Source organism: Cicer arietinum, chromosome 4 (assembly GCF_000331145.2).
Source record: "Cicer arietinum cultivar CDC Frontier isolate Library 1 chromosome 4, Cicar.CDCFrontier_v2.0, whole genome shotgun sequence".
Taxonomy (NCBI): domain Eukaryota; kingdom Viridiplantae; phylum Streptophyta; class Magnoliopsida; order Fabales; family Fabaceae; genus Cicer; species Cicer arietinum.
Window position 1 is genome coordinate 61113884 of NC_021163.2, and position 14597 is coordinate 61128480.

The window sequence follows — 14597 nt, forward strand, 5'->3', positions numbered from 1 at the left end:
CTTATGTATTATTTTAAGATATCTATATTGATAAAATAAAATACTTACATTTGTAACAAATAAATAAATAAAATACTTACACTTGTTTGAAGATATTTTTTACATTCTCGTCCTATAATAATTGATCTATTTGTAATAAAATCATAAAATAAATAATCATTTTAATTATTAATACAAATTTTTTCAAGTTTAATTAATATTATTTTTAATACAATATATAATAAAAATAATATTTATTTAATTTTTCTTTATTTAATTTTTTAAATATATAAAATAATTAAATTATTTTAAGAGGAAAGAAATATAAAAATATCTCTTAATTTGAGATAGAGAGATTATTTTCAACGAAGGCGTGAACACTGCACACTTTGACAATGAGCATGTATGTTCAGACTTGAAAGCTGCCTTAGATATATGGGTCTAATTATTCATTTCTTCTACACTTAGGCACATTAATTCAGCAAAATACGCTACTTTTGACTTTTTGTCTATCTAACAATAGCAAGTGTAACAAATAAGCCAATCTTTGTAAAAGTTGTGAGCGGCCGAAAGTGTATATTGTCATGTTTTCTCATTAACTCAATAATTGCCATGAAACAGAAAATGAAAAATGATAGATATTTCCACTCACATGTTTCAAATTTTTGCACCGTCTTTTAATATAAAATATATTTAATTTTTATAATAATTATTTCTAAAGTCATACATACAAATATAAATACTTGTAACTCTAATATATTGATAATTTAAATTCTTTTACATATATGACAATTAAACTAATGCAGAAATAAAAAACATTTAATCCTTATTAATTCTGAAAAAGAGGCGTTTGAATCCTTTTGGGTCAAGTGTAAAAGCAGTTGAATGATTGGTGGAAAAGAAATAAACATAATCTCCTACCCATTTTTTTTTAATAGTATCTTATTCATTCACTCCTTTTTCTTTTGATGTTTAAGATAGAGATACTTAAATTAAAACTTCGAGTTTTTTTTAGAACAAATTTAGAAGTTGTGTTGAATGTGCCAAAGACACATGTTAAAGAAAAAAATAAATAAATAAAAAGAGTAGTTTTATGTAAAAAAATATCAAATTTTAAAATTTTAAAACTTGTATATGTAAATTCTAATATTATATAAGAAATTATCGAATAGGCCAAATTTTTTTTAATATATTTTTGAGTAATAGTTAAATTTGCCCCTAATACTATTGTGATTAAACCTATCAAAGCTATTCCACTCATTATGGAGGGTATAAAAAAATTTCTGCTGCTAGTAGCATCATGTATAAAGAGAATTGGACAAATTTTGCAACAAACGCCAAAATAACAAGAGGGCACACAAAATAACAAAAAAGAAAAATATATTAACCTTATTCTTATAAATTAAATTATTGAATATTTAAAATAAATTACAAAATTCTAAATTATCTGTCATCTAATAAAAACTTATTTCTTAATAATAAATCAAAATCCCCTATACGATTAATTATATATACTTTTCGTCAAGCATTTGTCGCACTAAGACGTGTGAACCAAAGACCTATTAACGTATAAGAATTTATATTACTACGTTTAGTCTCAGAACTAATATTATGGAACACATGTTAGTATTTATCAATTTAAAATACTAAACGTCAATAGAAATACTAGAGAGAGAGTTTCTGTAAAAAAACTATAGAAAGTATATTTTTTTTTATCTTGCAAACAAGTGTCTAAATAAATTTTAAACTTAAAAAAAAGTTAAAAACACAACTTTCAATTCAATATTTCTAAAATTGGTTTTTTAACAAGTGTCTCAAAAAACATTTTGTTACCATTTGTGGATTTTAGTGAGAACTTCTTTATGTGCACTTTTACTATTGTTTATATATGAAATTTACTGTGATTTATTTAAATGTGTGTTTAATTTTACGGTGCTTAAAATTATTTTGAAATGAATTAATTTTATAAAATATATTTTAATTAAAAATGAATTGAATACAAAATAGTTTATATTTTAATAAAATTCATGTAAAAGTGAGTTTTATTAATTTTTCTTTTTTGATGTTTTAGATCAAAATCGCTTTTTCAGTGTATAATTTTCAAAAAAGAATTTTAACATGTACATAAAAAATTCCAAAAAGTTAAAATTGATTCAAAGTTCAACATGAAATCTATGAATCGACGCTTCAACTTCAAGTTGATACTCAGGCCAAAATAGTTTCTCATAAAAGGAACCAAACTTAATTGTTCAATTGAACTTTAATTTCTTATGCAAGCTTTGCTATGCAAGCTTGCTGTAGATCTTGGTTGGAATTTGCTTTTCTCTTATCTCTGAAATGTTTCTTATGTTGGTTGAATGAAGATATTAAATTTCAAAAAGAAAAAAAAACTTAATTGTCCTATTCATATATGATTAGCACTTTTCTTAAGAATATAGTTAATATTTTTTTACATGTTTGAAGTTTTAATTTTTTTTTATAAAGAAAAATTTAGATGAGATGGATTCAGAAACTCATCTGGGTGATGACATGTCTCAAAGTCCAAAGAATACTCACATATAAATACTTACAGACGACTTAAGGCTTAAAAAACTAACATAAGTACTTACATATGCCTTAAGACCTAAAGAGCGCTGACATAGATACTTACATATCAGTCAACAAAGAAATTCTCACATGGATAGCGAAAATTAAATCCACAACCTTGAAGGTGTGAACTAACTCCTTCTCAACTGAAGTAACCTTCACTACGAAAGTTTTATTCTTTATATCATATAAATTATCTATCATATTTTTTGCATCACAGCTTGAGTTTCTGATGTTGAATAAACATGATTCTAATTGGACAAGAGTAAATCTTCCATTCCAAGACAACTAACCGAAACTTCCATTCACAACAAACACAATAATGTGTGTTGCAAAGAAGTTCATTACAAAATGTGAAGTATTCATAACACGATCAACATATATACTAAAAATATAGAATCTATTTTATATTGAGAAGTGCTAGCAACACTCGCGTCTTTCAAAGTGGACTTCGAGGAGGCGTAGGAGGACGTGGTACATGGCTAAGATTCTGATAACTTTTCTGTGATTTAGTGCCAACATTTCTTAAGCGATTAAGCTCAGGAATGACTAGTGTTGCAAGATCTGGTCTATCTTTCTTACTAAGCTCTGCACAACTCAATGCAAGTTTAGCAAATGCTAAAGTTTCCTCAATTGGCCAATCAGTAATGAGAGGGTCAAGCATATCTGAAAAATTTCCAATTTCAATGGATCTTTTAACATGATGAGAGAGTCCCATTGGAGGTTTAGCTGTGATAATTTGAAGTAACATTATCCCCAAAGAATATACATCTGATTTTGTTGTTAATTTCCCTGTCTGTTGATATTCTGGATCAATGTAACATAATGTTCCAGCAGCTGAAGTCATATGATATTGTGTGACAGAATCAGCTACAGAAGGTGGTACTAGTCTTGCTAAACCAACATCACTTATTTTACTCACAAAATTTTTGTCTAACAAAACATTGGCTGGTTTAAGGTCTCTATGCACAATAGCCTCTGGCTTTGTTTGGTGAAGGAAAAGGAGTGCAGTTACAATCTCATAAGCTATTTCGAAACGTTTCCTCCATGGAATAGGAGGGCTGTTCTGTTTTCTCAGTAACCTATCTTCTAAGCTACCATTATCCATGTACTCATATACCAAACATCCATACTCTTGACATGCACCTAGAAGGAGAACCATATTGGGATGCCTTATGTTGCATAATACCTCAACCTACACACATACAGCATATTTAGTCACAAATGTGTATACATGAATAAAAAGAATGTAGATATGTATCTTATATATATATATATATACCTCTTGGAGGAATTGTTTTCTTCCTTGGGAAGCATCAGGTCTTAAAATTTTGATTGCAACATGTGTATGATCAAGTATGCCTTTAAAAACAGGTCCATATCCACCTTCACCTATTTTCATTGATAATGAGAAATTTTGAGTAGCATGTTCAATATCTTCCAATGTGTATTTTCTATATCGAATATCATTACGAGTCAACACATTTAATGCTCGATCCTTTTCTTCAATCTCTTTCATAGCTTTCCTCTCTAATTGCAATCTTCTTTGTGTTTCTTTTTCAGCCATTTTCATAGCTTCATCAGCTGCTTTAAAGGCAGCTTTTGCTTTTTCCTTTTCCTCTTCTGCCATTGCTAATGCTGCTTCTTTAGACATCATAACTTCCTCAACTGTACGTGCCTCCTCCAATTTCCATTGATTAATCTCTTTAGCCTGTCAATAACTTACACCTTTTAGATGAGCTAAAATTAATTTTAAAAGTTTAAAATTAATCTTGACATATATGAATGTATTTGAATATAATTCATTTTGGCTTTAAAAATAATTCTAACTTCAATTTATAATTTGAAGTTTTGACTCTAAAATTGATTTTAAATTTTAAATTTTATTTTTCAACTCACTTTTAAATAAATGAGTATATTTACATATAAGTTATTTTACATTCAACTTAATTTTATCGATCATCAATTTTAAAAAATCAACTTAATTAAAATAAAATTTTGTTGCCACTAACCAAAGAATGAGTTATGTCAATAATAGCATAACTACATTACCTTATTTTGAGCCGTGATTGCTTCCTTGCATGCTGAGTTGTACATTTCCATAGTTTGCTTTAGTTTGAGCTTCAATGTTTTCATCTCAGCTTCCATGCTTCCCTGTAATCAATAAAATGAAAACACAATGTTACTAATTAGGTTCTTTATCACAATATAAATTTGGCCACATAATGTTGCTAATTAACTCTTAAAACAAAGACAAACAATTTATGGTCTAATATATACAACAATATGCCATTAGGAATTTGGACTTGTCGTGGTTACTTCTTCCATGCTAGAAATTAATTATATGATTATTGATTGAGATCAGACAATTTAAATTTCAAGCAAATCTTGATGTTTTTTTTTAAAATAAAATTATTGAACTTGAAATATTGACTGTTTTGTCTCAATCAAATAATTACACAATAACTGATTACGTAAATGCATGCAGTCATTAACCGAGAAAATCTAGATCAAACAATTAGAAGCCTCTATTTAATATTGCAACAAAAAAAATCACTATGTAATTTATATTTTTCATGCTTACTAAGGATTGAGAATCTGATGCAAGGCTTGAATCCCAATCTTGTTTTGTTGCATCCAATGAAGCATATTTGTGTGATCCAGATGAGTCATTTTCACTTGAGCTTGTTGAGTCGCCGTTAAATGGTGACCTTTGGCCACGATTGGATATATCAATTACCTCCAATGATTGACTAGATGATAAAAATTTTAGTGGCTCATGTAACTGTGATCTTCCTGATCTACTATTAGTGCTTCCACTTCTAAATGTTTGTGTCCTGTTTCATTAAAATCAAACCAAAATATGATAAATAAATAAAACTATAACCCAAAAAATTATTTTTGAGAGTTACTTATAAATTTCATTATTTGGTTAATTAGCACCTTAGAGCATTTTCTGATTTACAAGATGAAAATCCATGTGATTGTGCAACCACGTTTCCCGACGTGCTTATTGCTGATCGAGTGTCCACTATCTTTCCTTTTGAAACTACGAATACCGAACTATAATCCGGGGCTGATTTAATTAATGTTGTTGGTATATCATCGTACCCTTTAAATTTTCTGAAATAGTAAAAAAGAAAAAAAAAAATTTAACATAATTCATATACACTATCAGTTGACGTATAATTTTTATTTTATTTTGTCAATCAATTACAATCGTTAAATTATTAGATATGTTTGATTTTTACTGTAATATCTATAAAGTCAACTCTATGAATATTTGTGATATGGTGATGCTATAAATTTTTTTACATCAACATTGCATCACAATTAAACTCAGTTTATATATGTGTGCGCGCTTTCACTCTTGTGTGTGCTTTGCGTGTGTTTTAAGTAAACTTTGTGAAACTTGTAAGAATCTAGACCGATAAAAAAGAGTGTATTGTAATATTATTCAATTAAAATAGATTTTTTTTCTTCAAAGGATGTAATGTTCCAAAACTTAACCTGCTTATACTCCTCATGTTTAGAGACCTTGAAAGAACATTCTTGGTTAAGGTGGAAGTAAAGCTGGAGGATGCACCAACAATGATAGTTTGAATGCGATTCCTCTTTGCATATTCCAAAATTCCTCTAGCAATATCACTATCATCAATTACGGCTTCTTTCATCTTTACCTGAATTGATGCGTTGCCTTCAATGTTAATTAATTTCAACTATCATCAATACTATTTATTCCTTTTAAATTGTACATACAAAAAACATATATAACAAAAAATCTCTATAAATGAACTTCAACAAAATGTGGTCCAACCTCCAACTATGGAATTCAAATCTCACTTATGACATTTATAAAATAGTCATTAGTACAATAGTTACTAACAATAATTTTCACCTCCATAATTTTTTTTATAAAAAAGTTCAACAAAATGTGAATTACTTACAACTCTATCATCACACATTTCACGTAAGGGATTGAAAACATTGGCTACATCCTCTTCGTCAGGGGGGAAAACATTGGTGCCTTCTGCAAGCATAGGACATATGAAAAGATAATTAAGAAACAAAAGTATTAAAGTACCATGATAATTAACCATAATTAAATAAATGTTACATATAATTGATTATATGAAATATGTATAAATGTTAAAAGGTACCTACGATGAGGAATGTCTTTGTGTTTAACATGGACTGCAATAATGATCGGATTATCAATATTATTAGTTATCCAACGAAAGGCATGACCACTATTCTTGTCTTTGTCTACAGCTACCATCACTAAGTTTGTAGGTGGTTTGTTGCTACCATGGGAAGGCATTATTATACATATGGTAGTGTTCCCGCCAAGATTGAAGTTGTGATCACCGTCACCTTCAAATTTCCTTCATATTATAAATAAAAGTCAAATGAAAATTGATACAACCTCAATTACAATCATAATAATAATAAAATAAAATAAAATTGGGGTGTTACCACGATTGTGACTGCAAATTTTTCTTCAATCTTGATTGTGGCTACAACCACCACCACCACTACCACCTCTTCTCCTCCGTAACAAGGAGGAGGAGATTGGTTGGTCCCTTTTTCGCTTCCTCCTACCGTTTGAAGATGCAAATGAAACAACCCAAACAACCTCTCATGGGTGACAATTCAAACCTACGGACACAAATATTGTTTCAACGTCATCCTTTGTTTTTTTCTTCAATTTTTAGCTAATTTGACCAAGCCTATTTTAATAACAAATTAATTTTTTTTCTTTCACATTATCTATTTTTACAATGAATTTTCTTATTCTAAATTTTAATTATTGCATAAATTAATTATTTATATGGGAAAATTGTATAGGCAATTCTTTTACAAGGCTATTAATATTAATATGCTAATACATTAAAGGAATATTGTAAGGAGGTAAGGGATTCCGTCCTTTTACTATATTTTTTTTACTAATAAATTAACTACTAGTATTCGTTTAGAAAAAATGAAAATTCTTGTCTTCATTTGAGTTATATATTTTTATATATAGAAAAGAAGTTTAATTATAAAATTAAATGAAGTAAAAAAACACCTCTAACATCCTCTAACAAAATTAAAGAAAATAACGAGAAAACCTTACATAATCATAAATATTTGGATATAAATTAAGACATATACATCTAAAAATAAAAAAATTAAATAATATTTTGTATTATATTGATTATAATTATGATAAAAAGTACAGTTTAGTTTTACTAAAATATTCTTATTTTACATAGAGAAATAAAAATGCTTAACTAATTGTAGGTTGAAATATCAAAAAATAAAATAATCATTAAAGAGTATTTATAGTCTCTCATTCCACAATAACTTTTATTTGTAAAAAATTATGTCCTAAAATCATTACACTTAATTTTCAAAATAACATTAATTATATATTTTAAAATTATATCTCTAATTAATTAAATTTAGCGCTCCCAATTGAATATCTTCTAATTTGGATCATTGAGGGAGTCCAATCCAAGTAAATAACAATAGAGCGAATATAAATTTTAATTATATCTGTTCAAATGAAAGAGTAAGACAAATAGCACGGAAATCAACTACTCTTTCTTTTCTTCTCAATTTCCTCACACTATACACAACAACACGACACAAGGTTCCTTTTTCTCTTATTCGGTGAGTCATTTCATTTGCAAATTAATCTTATAGTCTTCTAAATTGTTTAATGGAACGCAACAATTTGGTTTCCTCAAAATTCTTGCTTGTTCTAATTTGATCTATCACAGTAGCTACATGATGAATATTCAATAACACGTTGCCCTATTTTTTTAATGTTAAATTTATGAATTTAATTGATCTGGTTATTTGAATTTTTTGTTCAGTGGCACTGGTAGTGTGAATGAATTTGTTGGAGTATTTTTCAATTTTAATGTTTCAATTTTCAATGGGAACATGATGATGATGATGATGAAACCAAAGTTTGAGTGTGAAAATAAAGATAATGGTGATGGTGATGGTAAGGAATTACTGCGTGACATTGAAGAATTAAGTAAAGCTCTTTACTTGGATAATACCTCTTTTAAGCCTTCCACCTTATCCTCAGTCGATAACCGATCCAAGTCTGCTGAAAAAGCCCGTTTGTCTAAATCTCAACTTAACTCAACCCCAAGATTTGTAAGTGAGGATCTGTTGCTAGGGGACAAGAAGTTGTCTTCAAAATGGAATTGGAAGAAGCCCTTGAAAGCTTTGAGGCATATTGGTTCTCAAAAGTTTGTTTGTTGCTTTAATCTTCATGTCCATTCGATTGATGGACTTCCTTTGGATTTCGACGGTATTGGGTTATGTGTGCAATGGAAGAGGAAAAACATCATTTTGCAGACCTGTCCATCAAGGGTATTCCAAGGTGCTACGGAGTTCGATGAAACTTTGACGCATAGATGTTCTGTTTATGGTAGCAGCACGGCATCTGGTCGTTCTGTCAAGTACGATTCCAAGTGTTTCTTGATCCACACTTCTGTTGTTGGGGAACCTGAACACAACATAGGGAAACATCACGTTGATCTCACAAGGCTTTTACCTCTGAGTTTAGAAGAGTTATGGGGTGATAAAAATTCAGGGAAATGGAGTACAAGATTTAGGTTGGCTGGTAAAGCTTTAGGAGCTAGCTTAAATGTTAGTTTCAGTTATCAAGTAATGAAGGATGAGTTAATTGGATTTGGTAGTAATAATGTGAATGATCTTAACCGTAGTAGCCGTGACAGTGTTGTCGGTTTTGGTCCTAGCAATAGCGACATAAAGCTTCGGCAGGCTGGTTGCTTTCCGTGTGAACTACAACATAATGGATCAATCCTTCGTTCTCATTCTGATGATGTGGTGTTATCGAATGAAGCAATGTTGATTCCTGGCTCAGGCTTTTCTAAATCAATCACTTTCCTATATCAAAAGCTTGATGAGGAGAACTTCAGTCATTCGACATGGGCAGACTCAGAACATTTGGGACCACCAGAGTCGTCTCAAGGATCAAATCTATACGAGTCTGATGAAACTGAATTTTCTTTCAGTGAAGGAGTAGAAACATTGGAAGGTGACTCATTGGAACTTGATCTGACAGGCATTCAAAAAGTTGATTTGTCTGCAATTGAAATCATTAATGTGGACGAGATTATTAAAGACGATGACATGTTTGTTGACCAGATCAAGAGATGTGATTCACTGGATACTGTATGTTCTAGTTGTGTGAATGAGAAGGAAATGGCAGATAACAGCAAGCATAAATTGAGTATGTCGTGTGTCAATCTATCATGCATGAAGATTGATGATTTAGTTCCTGAGACATCAGAGTTTCTTGACCAAGAACACTACTTGAGTGTTAAATCAAATTATAAAATGGCTAAAAAGTCACATAGCTTGGATGATATCATCGACTCTGTCGCGAGTGATTTCTTGAAGTCGCTGGCATTGGAGAGTGATTCGTTTCGCTCGAGTTGTGATGGTGATCCCTTGTCTCCCAGAGAGCAGCTTTTAAGACAGTTTGAAAAGGAGGTTCTAGCTTCGGGTAAATTCACTTTTGATTTTGATGAAGTCGAGGAGGAATTGAGGGAAGATGCAATTGGACTTAACTGCGAGGATTGTGCTATGGATTCTGGTTTATGTTTAATTAGTGGCGCTGCTGAAGAGGGGTATGCAAGGGAAAATCAGTCATTAATAGAGAGAAGGAAGGCCAAAATTCTCGAAGATCTCGAGACTGATTCATTAATGCAACAATGGGGTTTAGATGAGAGGGACTTTGAGAATTCTCCAAAAACTTGGTCCGGTGGATTTGGAAGCCCAATTGAACTGTCCGATGAAGAACCATACATATTACCTCCGATTGGGGAAGAACTTGGTTCATTTGTTCAAACTAAAAGTGGAGGCTTTTTGAGGTCAATGTGTCCTTCCCTCTTCAGAAATGCTAAGAATTGTGGTAACCTCATCATTCATGCTTCTAATCCAGTCATTTTACCGGTGAAAATGGGTAACGATATATTGGAGATTCTTCAACACATGGCATCTGATAGAGTTGAAAAACTGTATGATTTTATCTTTAAATTAATGCCTTTGCAAGATATCACCGGAAAATCCATTAAGCATGTTGTGCAGAATGCTGACACCAACAAGGAAGCTCCCGGAAGGTTAGCAAATATGTCTGGCATACTCCCTTAGTTCCTTTTTGTTGTCGCTTTTGCAGTAGAAATTGTGCTCCTATTTATTTGTTATTTTCAAAGTTAAATGCAACATTAACTATTGTTTTGTCAATAATACCCTTAATTATTTATTGCAGAGAAAAATGGATAGAATGAGATAATAAATATTTAATAGTATATAAGAGAAAGACAAATAACTCTATTAAAAGTAACAAAATGTATTGGTTTCTTTGATATGCGTAAATAACCTTAAAACGAAAATTAAAAAGCAACGAAGTAATTAGTAGTGAATGAAAGATTGTGTTTTCCCTTTAATCATATCACATTCTCTTCCTTTTTCATTCAAAGCATTTGATTTTTTTTTCCTCTGATTTTGCTTATTAATTCTGTTTCAGGCAGGAGTCATGGCAGCATGTTTTGTTTGAAGAATTTCAATGTAGTTATTTAACAGATAAAAACAAATGCCTTGACTCCTTATCTCTAGAAGCTATAGCTCCTATGACTATTAATAAAATTGAATCCCTTTTAATAGAAGGGCTGAGAATTCAATCTGGCATGTCAAATGAGGAGGCACCAACATTAGAAAGACACTATGGAGAAATCAACAATGATCTTGATGGTTTGATGGGTCTGTCGGTAAAGTTGGATCAGTGGTTGAGGCTTGATTCTGGCATCATCCAAGGAGAACATAATTTGGAACAAATTTTGAAGATTCTTAAAGCACACAATTCTAAAATCACAGAATTAGAAAATGAAGGGTTGAAAAACGCCGCAGAGAAGGCGAAAATAGATTGCAGAAAGCGTAGATATTTTGAAAATAACATAACAGTGGCTTATACGATCCAGCATAGAGACCCTCTAAGAAACTATGAAGCAGTTGGAGTTCCAATGCTGGTTTTAAGTCAGGTAGAAAGAGTTGACATAAATGCAATGGAGAAAGACGACAGCGATTTTGTTGAGGACGCGGATATAGATGAAGAAACTCCTCAGTCTAGATTCAAAATCAAGGAGATTCATCTTGCAGGTGTCCTTGCCAAAGGTGGAAACAGACAAGTTTGGGGCAGTGCATCTCAGCAACAGTCTGGGTTGCGTTGGTTGCTTGCCTGCGGCTTGTGTAATAGTACTGTCAACCATTCTTCTTCAAAATCAAAGGAGATTATTGTTAGACCGTCTTCACTGTTTACCAACAAGTTGATGAATCAAGATATCTTGTGGAGCATTTCTTGTGTTAATAGTAACATGAAGAATAATAATGCATACATTAGGAATCCTGATATCATCTTCCCAAAGTGAACAATGTCAGATAACTCTTCACATGATATTTTAGCCAATTTCCAAAATTTATCCATGTAAATAGTTTTATGAGTCTGCTAGCACAGATATTTTAACATGTATTGAATTTGAGGAACAAAGTAAAATTATTATTAGTTAATTATTATGTATTACACAGAGTCTTAGTTGTGTTGTTTGCTTTGGTGTTGTCTGTGTGATGTATATTGTTGAACATAGCATGTAGAAGGCTTAAATATTTTGTATCCTTCTTAGTATTTACTCCCTTCAGAATAAATTATAAACAAAATTAGATCAAATTACACATATTAAGAAATATTGATTACATTTAATCTATGCAATCCTAATAATATTGGACCTAGGAAGGAGTTGGGTGCGTGTGCATGCCTTCGTAGGTTGTTATCACGTACCGCGGATCATCCTTATCTTTCTCCACTCTCTTTTTAACAGGACATCCCTCCACAGAACACCTATAATAATTCCTGCAATTATAAGACATGTATATTATTCATACTCTTAATGAAACATATATAAACTATATGTTATAAATTAATCATGGTATTAATTCAATATTACCTTGGATTGGGACTGTCCTTCACCATTTTCTTTCCGTACTTCCTCCATCTGTATCCATCATCAAGTATTTCAACCTCTGATTTTGTTTTGAATGCAACTCTCTCCTTAACTAATTCCTTCTTCCAATTCTCACTTTCACTCATAGTAGTACTATTAGTATCTCCTAAATCATATATGACAACATCAATTACTATAAGCTAAAGACAATACAATACATATATTATAAATTAACTAAAATATGTCTAAATTAGGTTTAAATATGGTTTTGGTTTCTCCAGTTAAAACATTTTTTGGTTGTAGTCTCTGTAAGTTTTTGAGATGAGTCTTGCAAATTCAAAAATTGTTGTTTTTTAGTCCATGACGGTAGTTTATTGTGCCACATGATTGTGATTTTATTTGGCTACGTAGTAACTATAAGTATCAATTATTGATTTTCAGAGATTAAATTCAAACAAAAAAACTTACAAAGACTAAAAAAAATTATAATTTCATGAATTAAAACTATATTTAAACATAAATTAATATGATATTATATACTTCATTGAAATTTTATCAGTCATTAATTGAAATTGACTTACTAGTAGAACTAGAAGTCCCCTCTATGTGGCTGTGATCACCTTCTAATTCATTGGCATGATAAACAAAATTAGACTCGGTGGTTGGATCAATTTGTAGCCATTGGTTGTCATCAAAATTCAAGTAATCAGATAGTTCAAAAGGCCATTGGTTGCTAAAATCACTGTCAGGTGATGAATCTGCTGCTATTGGATTTCTCTCTGTCATTTTAATGCAACTGATATGGAAGAAAAAAATGATGAAAAGCTAAGACAATATATAAACACTCAGCAGCCAGCCAGCCAGCCACAGTTTTAGTGAGCTAGCTTGCTAGGTAGCTTCATGCTCACCTTCCTATATAGGAAGTTTCACAGGTAATTATAGAGATGTAGTTAACATGCCACTTACCTACATCAGTTCAAAGAAACATTAAAACAATTAATTAATCCTTGAATTTGTAGGATGTTTTTAAATAGATCTTTGAGATTATGAATATTTTAAACATATCAGTGACTCTATCAAATGTTACTTAATTCAGTCCTTATTTCAATGACCTTTTTTTAACATTGTTTCACTTGCAAATTCGATAATAATTTTTTGGATCAAATTGATATTAAGTGGTTAAATATATGAATTTAATTAATAGTAAGTGGTTAAATATAGAAATCAACTGAACACTTTAATTATATATGCTTGATAGAAAGATTGATGTGAGTAACATTTATCATAGTCAAAAGATGTTTTGGAGATATTTTACAATCCCTATTTGGGTGCGTCTTACAAAATCAAGAATAAATGTGGTGGTTTACTCATTAAGTAAGCCATTAATTAATTAATCTGTGAATGGTAAAGTAATAGAGAACAAACTAAGTGAATTGGACCGAAGTTGTATGACATTATTGATAAATAATTAGATTTTTTAAAACATGTGGATAAATATTCGTTTACAGTATTTGTTCTTAGCACTCACGTTTAAATGTTTGAAACATGTCAATCTAAACAATATTGACATAGTTATATTCATTCACTTTTATTTTTTTTAAATTAAATATTAGTGTCTAGTTGTAAGTGTTGTGTAAAGTATTTGTGTGTCTATCTCAATAGTTTTTCATAGACATTAATCCCTTAAATCGATTTATCTCTTATTACCTATTAGTATGTATGAGAAAACATTGAGGTGAATATTCCTTTATAAATATAAATCTCAATAATCAGAGAGATTACTCCAAGTCTTGTGCAAGTGGGACATACTAAGGATGACTTCGAAAGACTTTCAATTTTAAAATATTACTATTGTTTATCGAGCAAAGCAACAAGTCTTGTGCAAGTCAAAAGTGATGCTGATTCTTTGTGATCTAGTCTAGTGGAAGTTTCTACGAACCACTAACTACATGGACTTTTTACTTTTCTAATATTTATGATTAAATATTAGAAAATAAGATTTTTAGA

General features: G+C 30.5%; 3 protein-coding genes across 5 annotated transcripts; 1 reads left to right on the top strand and 2 right to left on the bottom strand.

Annotated features, from left to right (window-relative positions):
• Positions 1-2735: 2735 nt before the first annotated feature.
• LOC101491673 (U-box domain-containing protein 52) lies at positions 2736-7209 on the bottom strand. 3 transcript variants are annotated; one of them, XM_027333494.2, is made up of 9 exons: positions 7042-7209; positions 6730-6950; positions 6513-6595; positions 6076-6245; positions 5509-5688; positions 5150-5402; positions 4618-4719; positions 3848-4276; positions 2736-3760 (listed from the first exon to the last, which is right to left on the bottom strand). In XM_027333494.2, exons 2-9 carry the CDS (start codon positions 6884-6886, stop codon positions 3005-3007), a joined length of 2130 nt encoding a protein of 709 aa, XP_027189295.1. In that variant the 5' UTR covers positions 6887-6950; positions 7042-7209; the 3' UTR covers positions 2736-3004. The 3 variants fall into 3 exon arrangements, with proteins under 3 accessions (XP_027189295.1, XP_027189296.1, XP_027189297.1); XM_027333495.2 differs by lacking the exon at positions 7042-7209 and having other exon boundaries at positions 6726-6892; XM_027333496.2 differs by lacking the exons at positions 6730-6950; positions 7042-7209 and having other exon boundaries at positions 6076-6262.
• An 843-nt stretch (positions 7210-8052) lies between these two features.
• Positions 8053-12195, top strand: LOC101492319 (protein PLASTID MOVEMENT IMPAIRED 1-RELATED 2). Its single transcript, XM_004498791.4, has 3 exons — positions 8053-8220; positions 8427-10715; positions 11123-12195. The coding sequence occupies exons 2-3, from the start codon at positions 8497-8499 to the stop codon at positions 12018-12020; spliced, it is 3117 nt and encodes a 1038-aa protein (XP_004498848.1). The 5' UTR covers positions 8053-8220; positions 8427-8496; the 3' UTR covers positions 12021-12195.
• Positions 12196-12240: 45 nt separating this feature from the next.
• On the bottom strand, positions 12241-13500 carry LOC101491983 (probable WRKY transcription factor 57). The gene is made up of 3 exons (XM_004498790.4): positions 13172-13500; positions 12594-12756; positions 12241-12499 (listed from the first exon to the last, which is right to left on the bottom strand). Exons 1-3 carry the CDS (start codon positions 13374-13376, stop codon positions 12376-12378), a joined length of 492 nt encoding a protein of 163 aa, XP_004498847.1. The 5' UTR covers positions 13377-13500; the 3' UTR covers positions 12241-12375.
• Between the last annotated feature and the right edge of the window lie 1097 nt (positions 13501-14597).

Excerpts from the sequence above, each read along its gene's own strand:
- LOC101491983 (XM_004498790.4), bottom strand. The coding sequence starts at position 13,376 with ATGACAGAGAGAAATCCAATAGCAGCAGATTCATCACCTGACAGTGAT. Across the intron at positions 12,757-13,171 it reads GGGGACTTCTAGTTCTACTA|GAGATACTAATAGTACTACT; the intron begins GTAAGTCAATTT and ends TATATGATTTAG. Across the intron at positions 12,500-12,593 it reads AAGGACAGTCCCAATCCAAG|GAATTATTATAGGTGTTCTG; the intron begins GTAATATTGAAT and ends TTATAATTGCAG.
- LOC101491673 (XM_027333494.2), bottom strand. The coding sequence starts at position 6,886 with ATGCCTTCCCATGGTAGCAACAAACCACCTACAAACTTAGTGATGGTA. Across the intron at positions 6,596-6,729 it reads ACACAAAGACATTCCTCATC|AAGGCACCAATGTTTTCCCC; the intron begins GTAGGTACCTTT and ends CTATGCTTGCAG. Across the intron at positions 4,277-4,617 it reads CAATCACGGCTCAAAATAAG|GCTAAAGAGATTAATCAATG; the intron begins GTAATGTAGTTA and ends AGTTATTGACAG.
- LOC101492319 (XM_004498791.4), top strand. The coding sequence starts at position 8,497 with ATGATGATGATGATGATGAAACCAAAGTTTGAGTGTGAAAATAAAGAT. Across the intron at positions 10,716-11,122 it reads AACAAGGAAGCTCCCGGAAG|GCAGGAGTCATGGCAGCATG; the intron begins GTTAGCAAATAT and ends ATTCTGTTTCAG.